This window comes from Amaranthus tricolor, chromosome 5 (assembly GCF_026212465.1).
Source record: "Amaranthus tricolor cultivar Red isolate AtriRed21 chromosome 5, ASM2621246v1, whole genome shotgun sequence".
Taxonomy (NCBI): Eukaryota; Viridiplantae; Streptophyta; class Magnoliopsida; order Caryophyllales; family Amaranthaceae; genus Amaranthus; species Amaranthus tricolor.
In genome coordinates, this window is record NC_080051.1 from 24,278,735 (window position 1) to 24,291,225 (window position 12,491).

Genomic DNA, 12,491 nt, shown 5'->3' on the forward strand with positions numbered 1-12,491 from the left:
CGCGTAATTGAAGTTTCTTTTCACGGGAACCGTTTTTTGGGACGGTTACCTTGATATGTGATCGGTTATTTGTGGTTACTTAGGCCCTAAAACCGTCTTTCAAGTCGTTTTATTATAAATACATCTCCTTGTTAGCATAGGGTGGTATGATTCACAAATTGAAAGAGAGATCACAAGAGAGCCATCGTAATTTGTGAGCGTGATTGTAATTCATCCTGTATTCTTTGCGATCATAGTGAAATTGTTTGTTCTCGGTGCCGGTGGACGTAGCTATCACGTTGATAGTGAACCACGTTAATTTCTTGTGTCATTTTCTTGTTGTTTGCATTGAATTTCTTGTTGTTTCATTGTTGTTTATCGCCTTTGCTTCCGCTGTCGCACAACAAACCAAGATTATTAGATTTTTTAAGTTAGTTAACATTCTTTGAATGATCCCATAAATCTTTAGCGAGTTTATAAAATTAGTAGAATACCAAAACAAGGAATCAGACAAACCATGGAGAATATGGCTTTGGAAAATAAAATTGCCATTTCTCCTTTGGTTTTTTTTACTTGTTTCCTCAATCGTTGATTTCCTTCTTCTGTTTTAGACTGTTTATCACATTTGCCACATTAAAAGTAGTCCAGAGAAAGAACATCTTCTTCTGCCCATTTCCTAAATTTGACCGCTAAAAACTTGTCAACATGATGATATCCTATCCTTCACGATTGCCATTGTTTAGAAATTAACACAAAAACAAGAATATAATACTCCCTCTAATTTGCTATTAATGTCTCATTTGCTTTATACACTCTATTCAATGCACTTATTCAATTTTTAATATTTTTAATTGTGCATAATTAAAAATTATGGAATGTTAATATGAATAATCCTTATATTGAGACGAATCAAACATGATCCCACTTGATCATGTTTTAACTTATAGATTAATAATAAAATACTTCTTACATTCCTTTTTGTTTTGTCCACTTTAAGTTTTTTCACTTTATGAGAGAGAAATTTAAATTTGATTTTTTTAAATATATATTCAAGACTAAATATATTATGTGGGATCTTGTTAATTTCGTCTTGATGCAAAGAATTTTAATATATTATATTTACAATTTTTTATTATGCGTACTATGAGATGTCGAGGTTAAAAATTTGCGTTGAAACACATGAAAAAATAAAGTGGACAAATAAAAAGAAATGAAGAGAGTACAAATTAAGAGTAAGAGATAAATAGTGTCCAAAAAGCAAATAACACAATACTAGTGAATTGGAGGGAGTAGTAGCTACCACTTAATATAACACACGAACTTGTCGAACATGATCAACAATATAATTACATGTGATTGAAGAATGATTTAGGTCATTTAAGATAATCGAAAACTAGATTAGAATGAAAATGAACTTGCCTTTGGATGAATGATGAAACTAAACATCATTTATTTTCTTTTCTTTTCATGGTCAAAAGAACCTTATTAACATCTCAAAATTAAGTTTATTCTAAACCATTGTCATTGGGTAATCCTTTCTCTTTTACATGCAATAATTCTTGAATCAAATCACTTAAATTTTTACAAGAAGAACCATTTTCATCCACAGCCTTTTTAATTACTTCACTCATCTCTTTAACCTTTTTCCTCCTTTCTTGAGCTTCAAAACTATCACTCATTAATTCCTTAATTGCCTTTTCAATCTTATCTTTTTCCACAATCTCACTACACTCTTCAATTGATCTAGTCCACTTTTTACTTCCCACTTCTACCCCAACCTTTAAAACATGACTTATCAACTTCTCATTATAAAATTGTTCTGCTGAAATAGGCCATGTAACCATTGGGACCCCACTTGTACACCCTTCAACGGTTGAGTTCCATCCACAATGAGTTATAAACCCGCCTATTGATGGGTGCTCTAGTATCTGTACTTGGGGGGCCCATCCTGTTATTAAAATCCCTTTGTTTTGTTCCTTGATTCGGGCTTCAAACCCGTCGGGGACCCATTTTTCTCCTTTTCTTACTACCCAAATAAATGGGTGGCCCGATGATTCTAATGCAGCAGCTAATTCACATATTTGAGCTTCTCCAAAACAAGCTAGACTACCAAAACTTACATAGATAACTTTACCTTCTTCCATTTTGTCAAGCCATTCAAAACATGGGTGTTCTTCCTTTTCTTCTATTTTCTTATTAGCATTCACTTTGTCGCAATGTAAGGAATAAGGGCCAATAGACCAGGCCCGTCGGCCCAAGTTATTGCTGTAGAAATCTGCATAAGCTTTCTCCAATTCGTACGAACTGTTGACAATAACCCCATAACTTTTATGATCACCAACATCAATTCTTTCCTTAAACTCTGTAAATGGACTCCGGGTCTGGATCCATTCCGGAAGCTGAGAACGGGTCATTGGGATCTCATCTGGTAGATCCGGAAGAAGAAAAACTTCACTATCAGATTCAACCTGTTGGAAAATTAAAAATAAAGATACATAATCATTAGAATGGGTTATTTCCCAAATCTTGTGTCAATTATTTTGATGGGTAGTAAGATTTTTACTTCGTTCGTCCGTTATTAAAGAAGTTTCTAAGAATATTCCCCAGAAAAATAGAATTTATGGGAAAATAATGATCATAAATATTAAAAAGATAAAATATTTGAATAAAAGTTAGTGAAGAAAATGTAAAACCACAACTATTAAAAAATATTTTTATAAAATAGCAAAAAAACATAAAGAGATTATAAACAATATAAAAATATTAAAATGAAGTTATAAGAAAATATGTGAGAATGGTGATTGGGGAGGGTTAGAGAGAGATCGGGGAAGAAGGGTTTAATTGGGGGTAATTGTAACATTCGGAAATTTATAATAAATAAAATTATATTGGGCTTTAAACCAATTAGAAAATTTACCATGAATCAAGTAATAGTTGAGTTTAATTTGTGAAAAATGAAACGTTAAATGGCGGGTTTTAATTTTGTGTGAAAGCATTATTTGTTGCAGGCTCTTAGAATAACCGCAAAAATTGAGATAAAGCAAATACCAAAAGCCTTATTTGTTGCGGGCCCTTACAATAACCACATCAATTGATAAATTTTTTTTTTTGTTATTTGCTACGGGCCTATTGATAACCACAGCAATTGATGTTATTTGCTACGGGTTGCTGGAAAACCGCAGCATTTGTTGAATTTAATTTTTTTTAATTGTTTTTCCTATTTATTGTTGCGTATATTAAAAACCGCAGCAAATAATTAGCAGCAAATACATTTTTTTCCACTAGTGTAAGTTAAGTAAGTTTAATAATATTTATATATTGCGTATACATTGCGTATATATATATATATATATAATTAAAATACCCAAAACCCCTTTCGTACCCGGTAACCCCATTACCCCCAACATTTCTTTTCCCTCGTCTCACTTATTCTAATTACCCACTAAACCCTTCCCTTCTTCCTCATACGTACAACCCAAAATTACACTCATCTTCCTCATTCAATCCATTGATTTTCGAGTAAACCAAGTTCCATGGATGCCCTACTCTCCTTGTTGATTGTTGGTGTAAACAAACTAAGGTTTGAATCTCTCAATTTTTATGTGTAATTTTATTCCATTCTTCTTTAATATTCTGATTTTCTTCTCAAGATTCGAACCCTAGCCATTTTTAATTGGAATTTCATAAATATCAACATCCTTGTAGGATTTTATTCCATTGAAGTAGAAATTAGCAAGATAGCAATTGAAACCTTTTTAATCAATTTTTGAAGCCTATTTTGTTGTGTTCCTTGCTGATCATCAAAACAGAAGGTAAACCCTTCTTGATTTCTTTTCTCTTCTTTCTCAATGTTTATGTTTTATTCATATGAGGTTGATTTCATTGGCATACTTTCATTTGCATATTCCTTTACCATGTATTAAGCCCTAAAATTTGAGGAATCTTGAAATTTATATAAATTAATTAGATGAGTCTTGTTGATTGAGATTAGTAGCTGGATATGTAATATTGAGTTGTTAAATTATTGTTAGAAATTAGGAGTTGTGGCAAGTAATGATAATGGGGAATAATCGAATAATTCGATGCTCTTGGATGAAACACTGAATACTTGTGATTTTGAGGATTGTAGAGAGAATACTTATTTTTGTGTTTATAATATGCAAAATTGGACAATTTAGGATATAATGGGAAGATGATGATTGTTGAAATGAATTCGTAGAATTTTGATGGTTTATACGTAGTGGTGAAGATTGGGATTTGAATGTTGTTATTACTAAATATGGTCAAAGTGATGATATGAACCTAATTGTAAAATTGTAATTGTAGTAAAAGCTAATTCTCACAACTAAATTTGAGTAGTTTAGTGATCTTGGATGTGTAGTAGTCTTTTGAATATTTTAATGGACTAAAATGGTTATATTTGTTAGTTAGATGTATAAAGAAGATAACCAGTATTGGGAATCCTCTAGGAGAATATTAACAACCTTAGATTCTTTTAATTGCTTAGAAATAACCTCATGGCATGAGTTGTTGGAGTATTAAGAATAAAGTCTTAGTTAAGCTGCGGTGGCTAGGAGGAGATACAATGAGTTAAATAAACCTAGATTGTAGTATCGAACGCTTTTTTGTGATGTTATGTTTGTTATGCTCCAGGGGACGACGTCATCGAGGAACCTTTCTAGCAATCGCGGAGAAACAGACTTAGCTCCTTGAAGCATCTTTGGTGAGTAGTAGCAGTCCCTTAAAAAGGGGTCTGGCCAGACTACAGTTTTTGAGAATGTTTTATTAAAGTTTGTGAAATTTATATTGTTGAGATAATTTTGTTTATGAATGATTATGCTGATATTGATATGGTCAATGGATCGGGCTTACGAGCTGGTCATTGACGGAGTGGTGAGACATTGTCTCCTATTCCCCTGTTTTGAGGTGAATTGTCATTCGAATATTGACTAGCCTCAACCGAGAGTGACATAGCCTTAGAGCTATGGATGTTCCTCTCAACTAGACTCCCTGTGCGCACATAGATCTAGAAAACTGATGTTGCTTTTAAACCTTTCTTATGAATTACTGTGTTTTATTGTTTTGGATTGTTACTTCTCATTTAGTTTAATTTGATCCTCTGTTGTTTTCAAATATTAGTTTGATTACAGATTGGAACCGGCCGGGAACGATGGGTTAGCGATGTTGATTAGAGTGCCAAGGATGTCATTTTGAGCTGAGCACGTGGGAATTTATAGTTTTGTATACGGATTTTGATAGATGTATATTAGTCTTGGTTGTATTGGTTATATTGGACTCGAAGTGAATTGTATGATTACCTTATGTCTTAGTTAGATGTTTGGTTTGAAAATTAGCTGAGTTAATTACGTCAAAGAGCTGGTGACCTCTTTGCTCAAGTTTTGGAAGTATGATTTAAGTTTCTTGGGAAATGAACCCCGTGATGATCCTGTTTACTCAGTTAATGGTAAGTCGGGTTGTTACAGTAATTAGGTAAATTAGGTTAGATTAATAAATTTAATTGAAAGTCAAAGGTGATTTACATTGGTCAATGGTCATTTAGCAGGTCATCCGATGAAGTGGTTGTATCAGTGTCGTGTTTGGTAATTAGATGACTGTTGGTTGTAAAAAAAAAAAACTTCAAGGCTGTTTATTGTAAAAAAAAAACTTTAAGACTATAATTGGTAAATAATCCTTAAGAAATTAAAATTATGATGAAGAAATTTAATTTTGTTCAAAATTTGTAATAAAAAATAAAAAGATACTTCATATCAAAAACAAATTAACCCACCCAATATGCAAATGAAAACAACTTAGAAAAGGGAGGGAGTATAATATGATATGTTTTAATTTTTTAAGAAATCTTTTTAATTACCTAAGACTAAATCTAGGTTTAAAAAAAAATTTAGTCACTGAAATTATTTTCTCTGTCATTTCATACCTTTTCCTGTGGAGCGGACTTAGCAAGAACTTCAGCAGCACAAAGAGCAAAATAACATTTAACATGAAAAATAAAGCGAGGAATACGAAGCTCAATAGCAAGATCAGAAGCCCATGGATAGTACATATCAGCTACAATAAAATCGGGCTTAGCGGCCCGAATAGCTTCTTCCATGGGCTTCTGAAGCATCATGAACCCCTGAAAAACTTTACTAGCCATCTCAGGAGTGGCAGTACTGTAATTCTCCACTCCTTCAGGTAATCCAACTTCCTTGGAAGGAAAGTCAATGATATGGAGCTCTATCTGGGCCCCCAAATCATCAGTGGAATGTTTCAGTAGAAGTGAGTTGTAGTGAGTAGTGAGGATTGTCACGTGCACACCACGTGAGGCGAAGAGTTTGGCTATGTCTACTAAATTGAAGATATGGCTTGGAACAATGTATGGAATGAAATATCCCCTTAAGTTTTGGGGGGAGTATGAGTATGTCGTGGTTGAAGACTCAATAATAGCCATGGTTTATGTTTATTTTGTTGTGATTAAGAGAATTAAAGATGAAGATGGATTAAATGGAGAATAAATATTTAAATTTATATATTGTAGCCTTAGTTTTGACATGTGACACAAATGACCCGAGTCACGCGAGGCATAAAGTAGTTTAACAAATGATCACCACGAGTTGCGCGAGCATTCTTCATTTTATTTACGCTAAGTACACTTTTAAAAAGTGTTCTTCTATACTCTGTTCTTTTCATTGAATTTCTAGTATTTTTTTCATTTTGGTTTATTTTATTTAATTTGTATTATTTTTATTTTTGAATAATAATTTATTATTTTCTATTAATCTCATTTATATATTTAGTCATGAATTTAGTGATTGTACAATAAATGGTGAAAATCATTATTAACAAATAAGATTCATTATGTTAAATTAGAAAAATAAATAAAAAACAAAACTGAAAGTTACTTAATCTTATAGCACCCAAGAAATTTTGAAAACGATAACGATTAGATTTTATAGATTGATAAGTGTTCGCACTTTAATTCTCTTTCAAGCACTTTCTAGCCCAATTTAAAAGCTGATTTTTTTGGCATTAAAAGTTTGAAATTTTTTTTAGTACAACGCCAAAATTACATCGATCATCTAATTAAATCCCGAATTACATAGTTAAGTCCTGCGTTTACAATAATTTTTGGAAATTACATAAATTTCTCAAGAGTACTAAAAATTAAATACATTAGTTACGGTATCTCAGAGAGCCTTCTCAATTCTTCAACAGCTTCGGTGTAGTTGCAGTCGTTATTGATCATGTGAGTGCGAATTTTTTTGCGATCATTGACTTCAGATTTTCCAAATTACCAAAAATACGCATTAATAATTTCTTAAATAACCTCCAAATTATAAACAACCAAATTTTCAAAATGAAAAAAATCATCACATTACCCAAATTAATTTGAAACCCCAAATTAAAATGTCCAAAAATAAGAAATTCAGAAGGAAATCAGAAACTGCCGCCAGTGCAAGAAACTAATATTGGTGTCTGGCGCCATTAATTCAACCAAAATTTCAAAGCACACAACATAAAATTGAGATTAATGGGTATTAGGCGCCAAAAATGAATTGTCAAACAGAAAAAAAAATCAATCATTACATGAAAAAACAGAAACCATAAATTGACAATGACAATGGTCATTTATTACACATTCATCTAAAACAATGGCTCCTACAAAAAACTTAAGTACACAACAAAGAGAACAAATAATGCAGAAGTTGCTGTCTGCATAAAATAAGAAGGGCAAACCAGTGCTAGGCACAATCAGTGCACTTGCAATTGAGTTTCAAGTGTGTAGGAAAACAATCACACGTTTGTGGAATGATGTCAAGAAGCAGATGACAAACAACACCACAGTGATTAACCTCAACAATAAGAGAAGGGGCAGAGAAGCAGCAAACAAAATCAAATTCGATGAAGAAAAATTTAAGGCCATTAAATATGAACTCAAGGGTACTTAGCATTCAGTAGCAAAGCAGATGGACGTGTCACAATCAACAGTGTGTAGATAGAAGAGGAACAAAGTCATAAGAAGGCACACAAACGCAATCAAACCGACTTTGAATGAAAACAACAAGTTACACAGGTTAAGCTTTGCATTATCTAAATGTGAATATGATGAACAAAATGATGCATTCAAGTTTAAGCCATATACTAACGTTGTTCACATAAATGAAAAACACTTCTATCTAACCCGAGAGACACAGAGTTATTATCTAGCTCTTGGTGAAGTAGAACCACATAGAGAGTGTCAATCAAAAATGTTCATTCCAAAAATCATGTTTATGTGTGCAGTTACAAAGCCAATATTTACAACTGAAGGTGATGTTTTTTTTGATGGTAAGATAGACATTTGGCCATTTATTACACAGGAGCCAGTAAAAAGAAGCTCAAAGAACAGGAAAAGGGGGGAGTTGGAAACAAAACCAATACAATCAATCACAAAAGTGCACATTAGAGCAATGCTTATCACTAATGTGCTGCCAACCATAAGAGCAAAATGGCCTGCAGGATTGTCAAAGCATATTTACATTCAACAAGACAATGCCAAACCGCATATAGCACACAATGACAGAGAAATTTTAGAAGAGGCAATGAAAGATGGATTTAATATACAATTAGTGCAACAACCTCCAAATTCCCCTGACATGAACATGCTAGATCTAGGTTTTTTTAGATCAATTCAAGCTTTGCAATATCAAAAATCTGCTTACAATGTTACAGAATTACTTAGGGCTGTGAATAATGCATTTCAGAATCTAAGTCCACAATGTTTAAGGTTTGTATTCATCACTTTACAAGCTTGTATGATAGAGGTTATGAAAAGACAAGGGGGGTTTGACTATCACATTCCTCACATGAACAAAACAAAGGCAGCAAGGGAAGGGACTTTACCAGATTACCCGAGTATTGACAAGCAATTGGTTGTTGATTCACATCAACATTATTCACAAAGCTAAGTACAAAAAAAATGAATCAGCTTGTGGAACTGATTGGCTATGCAGGGGGGATTGATCAAGGGGATTTGAATGTAGAATTATCAGAAAACGGCAACAACCAATCTCAACGAATTTCAGCAAGAGCAACAGAAATCATCATATGAACAACAGAACAGCAACCAACAAAATTTTTTGGGACATACAGTAAAGCAACAACAACACAGAACATCAGCCAACACAACCTTAACCAACACAACAACATGTTTCAAATGTAAATTCCCTTTGACTTTGGACATATTTTTGGGATCTTTAACATGGGATGTTTCAGATGCAAACAACAAAAATTTTATGTTGTTTTCAATGAAACATTTTTATTCAATTATACATTAATGAAAAAATTGGTTGTTTTAGTACTCTCAGGTAAACTTATTTATTTTTTTTTGAAATCATTGAGTAGAAAATCGAACATCTTTGTGCATTAAACGTTGGAAAACAATCCAAACCCCCTTTATTCGATTTTATGGTGGCTAAAAATGCTCACTTTCAGATCACTGAGCAATGAAATAAAATGCGTACAAAAACGTTTAAATTAAAAATCATCATCAGTCAAAATGAACATGCACCAACACGAATAGAAACTCACTTGAGAAAGAACCTAGCTTATCAAGCCAATCTTCTTCTTCACAATCAGTATTCGAAAAAACAGTATCAATGGAAGAATATTCACGATCAGGATACATATCAGGCTCAGGTGTGTAAATGGGTTCACCTTCAGAGTCAAGTGCTCTTCCCCACTTAGGATCAGTCTCAATAGAAGTTGAGTCATCATAGTAATCAAAAGACTCTTCCTCAAACAATTTCAGTCCAGATTTAGGGTTCTCATCATCGAACCCCTTAAACTCTATCTTAGAAGGCGATTTGTAAGGAGATTTGGGGATTCTCAGAAGTAAATAAGTACGCGAGTAAGGGTTTTTCATGGGTGAGTTGATTGTCGAGTTAGGGTTCTTCAGGGGGGATTTAAAAGGCAAATTGGAGTTTGCCATGAGAACAACACGAAAGAAATTAAGGAATAAGGTGTAGCTTCAAATCAGATCTAGGGTTATCAGAGAACAACACAAAAGAAATTAAGGTAGACGGTGAAGCTTCAACCCAGATTTAGGATTTTCAGAGAACAACACGAAAGAAATTAAGGAAGAAAGTGAAGATTCAACCAAAAATTAGGGTTATCAGAGAACAACACGAAAGAACTTAAGGAAGAAGGTGAAGCTTTAACCCAGGGTTATCAGAAAACGGCAAGAGGAATTGGGATGGGTAGGGTTTTAGGTTTAAAAATGGAGGGAGTGTTTAAATGGGTGGGTATGTTAATTAGGATTAAGTATGTTGATTAATTAAAAGGGAGGGAAAATTAGTATGGGTAATGGAGGGTATAATTGAATATAGGATAAACTACTAAGGGCATAATAGTCAAAAATGCATACCAAAAATAGAAATGGGACAATTAAGATGACTTGACCATAAAAGGAAATAGGACACCTAAGCTGAATAGGAGGGAGTATAATAATAACTTATGACTAGTATTCAAACCATTATAGAATTCAATTATAAAAAGAGTCTCTACACATTTAAAGTTCACAATCTATTAATACATACATTAAGCACAAATACTTTGACTTTTATTATATTCACTTTAAGTTAAACATAAATACAGTTTTAATAAATTATAACGATACATCATCATTATCGTCCTATCCAATATATCTCGCTCATAGAAAAATATATCTCGCAATGGGTAATTCACCTCATGTGGCCTCAATTGCCTCGATGGATAAGCTATATTTATGTCTTGCATAAGTACACATCCCATACCTTTAAATGAAGTATCCAATAGACCTTGAATCGTTTGCTACAATCATGCACTATCAATACATGAGCAGTAGTGATTCTCCTCTGTGATTCCTCAAATGCAATCGTGTACCTCTTACTTTATTAAAATCGAATTCTTTTCTTCAACAACTCAAACATGGGACGAGTAACCTTAGAGAAATTCTCAACATATTTCCTATAGTAACCAGCAAAACCCAAAAAGCTTCGAACTTCAGTTACATTCCTCGTAATCGACAATTGGTTATCGTCTTAATCTTCTCCAGATACATAGAAATTCCATTCTCAGACACAATATAACCCAGAAAAAAAAACTATTTCCTCAAGCCAAAACTCATACTTAATAAATTTTCCTAAATATTTTTTTTTCAAAGTTTTAGCATAATCCTCAAATTTTCCTCATGTTCCTCCATTTTTCTCGAATATACCAAAATTTCATAAAAACTATAAACTTATCCAAATAAGGACGAATGTATCTCTGCATCAAATCCATAAACGTTGTTGGCGTATTTGTTACCCCAAATGACATCACCGAAACTCATAAAGTCCATAACTGACGCAGTCTTTAGAATACCATTCTCGGCTATCCTTGATTGATGATACCTAAATCTTAAATAAATCATAGAAAACTCTTGAGTTCCTAACTTCTAACTAGTCGAAAATATCATCTATCCTAAACAAAGGGTAACTGTTCTTGGTGGTAATCTTGTTAATCTCCCTATAGTCAATGCACAACCTCATTGTACCATCATTTTACTAACAAATAAAACAGGGGCTCTCCAAGGCGACACATTACTGCGAATAAAACTCTTTTTTTTTTTTTTTCCCTAGTAACTCATCCACTACTTCTATAATTTAGTGAACTCGACTAGGATAAAATGGTACAAAGTCTTGGACATAAAGATAACATCATAAATCCGATCAATATGGAAATCAACAACTCTCCTCGGGGGTAAACAAGGTAAATCCTTAAGATAAACATTAGGATATTCACTAACAATCGGGGTTTCGTCAAGACTCAATTTGGCTTTATCCTTACTACTGGAAATAAAACACATGCACGTATCTCTCATCTCTATACTTAATCATCTTAATGGCTTGAACGACATAAATGGTTTGAACAGGGGACACATATTTGTTCATAATCAAGCACTCATCTCCTTGAGTTTTAACCCAAACAATCTTGTCCTTTAAAAAAAATCTCCACATGATGACGTCTCTAAAAATCCATACACAAAATAATATCATAAGTACCCAATTCAAACACTATCAAGTCGACAGTAGATGATGATCTAAAATCTTAAGAGGAAAGCAGGAAAAATACAGTCACATAGGAATGGTGAACTGATAGGTGAACAAATTTGGGGATTGAAATTCAGAGGTTTGAAAGACGGAGGATTGTGAAGAAAAGAGGTAGAGATAAAAGATCGGTCGACCTTAGAATCAAAAAGAATATGAATGGAAAAATTTTCTATGAGAAAATTATCAGAAATAACTTTACCTTCAAAGTGTTCATTCACGTTAACTGTTATTCCAATTGTCAAATCCTAGACTCCTGAGTGAGGAAATATTATAATCTTTCGTCATCTCAAATGAAATTTAAACATGTGGTCAATATCACATTAACATAATTATAATATGTAATCTACACATGGTCACACAAGCACAAAAGTAAAAAAATTTGAAAAAAAGGTTATTTGGAAA

At 33.0% G+C, this 12,491-nt stretch overlaps 2 protein-coding genes and 1 long non-coding RNA gene across 3 annotated transcripts; 2 read left to right on the forward strand and 1 right to left on the reverse strand.

Moving 5' to 3' along the window:
• Positions 1-1,115: 1,115 nt before the first annotated feature.
• On the reverse strand, positions 1,116-6,490 carry LOC130812981 (probable UDP-glucosyl transferase 73B6). Its single transcript, XM_057678652.1, has 2 exons — positions 5,918-6,490; positions 1,116-2,447 (listed from the first exon to the last, which is right to left on the reverse strand). The coding sequence occupies exons 1-2, from the start codon at positions 6,428-6,430 to the stop codon at positions 1,485-1,487; spliced, it is 1,476 nt and encodes a 491-aa protein (XP_057534635.1). The 5' UTR covers positions 6,431-6,490; the 3' UTR covers positions 1,116-1,484.
• Positions 3,224-5,608, forward strand: LOC130812982 (uncharacterized). Its single transcript, XR_009042150.1, has 3 exons — positions 3,224-3,559; positions 4,633-4,702; positions 5,119-5,608. It is a non-coding gene; the product is annotated as an uncharacterized LOC130812982 (long non-coding RNA).
• A 1,756-nt stretch (positions 6,491-8,246) lies between the features above and the next one.
• On the forward strand, positions 8,247-8,927 carry LOC130813597 (uncharacterized). The gene has a single exon (XM_057679434.1). It carries the CDS (start codon positions 8,247-8,249, stop codon positions 8,925-8,927), a length of 681 nt encoding a protein of 226 aa, XP_057535417.1.
• The last annotated feature ends 3,564 nt before the right edge of the window (positions 8,928-12,491 follow it).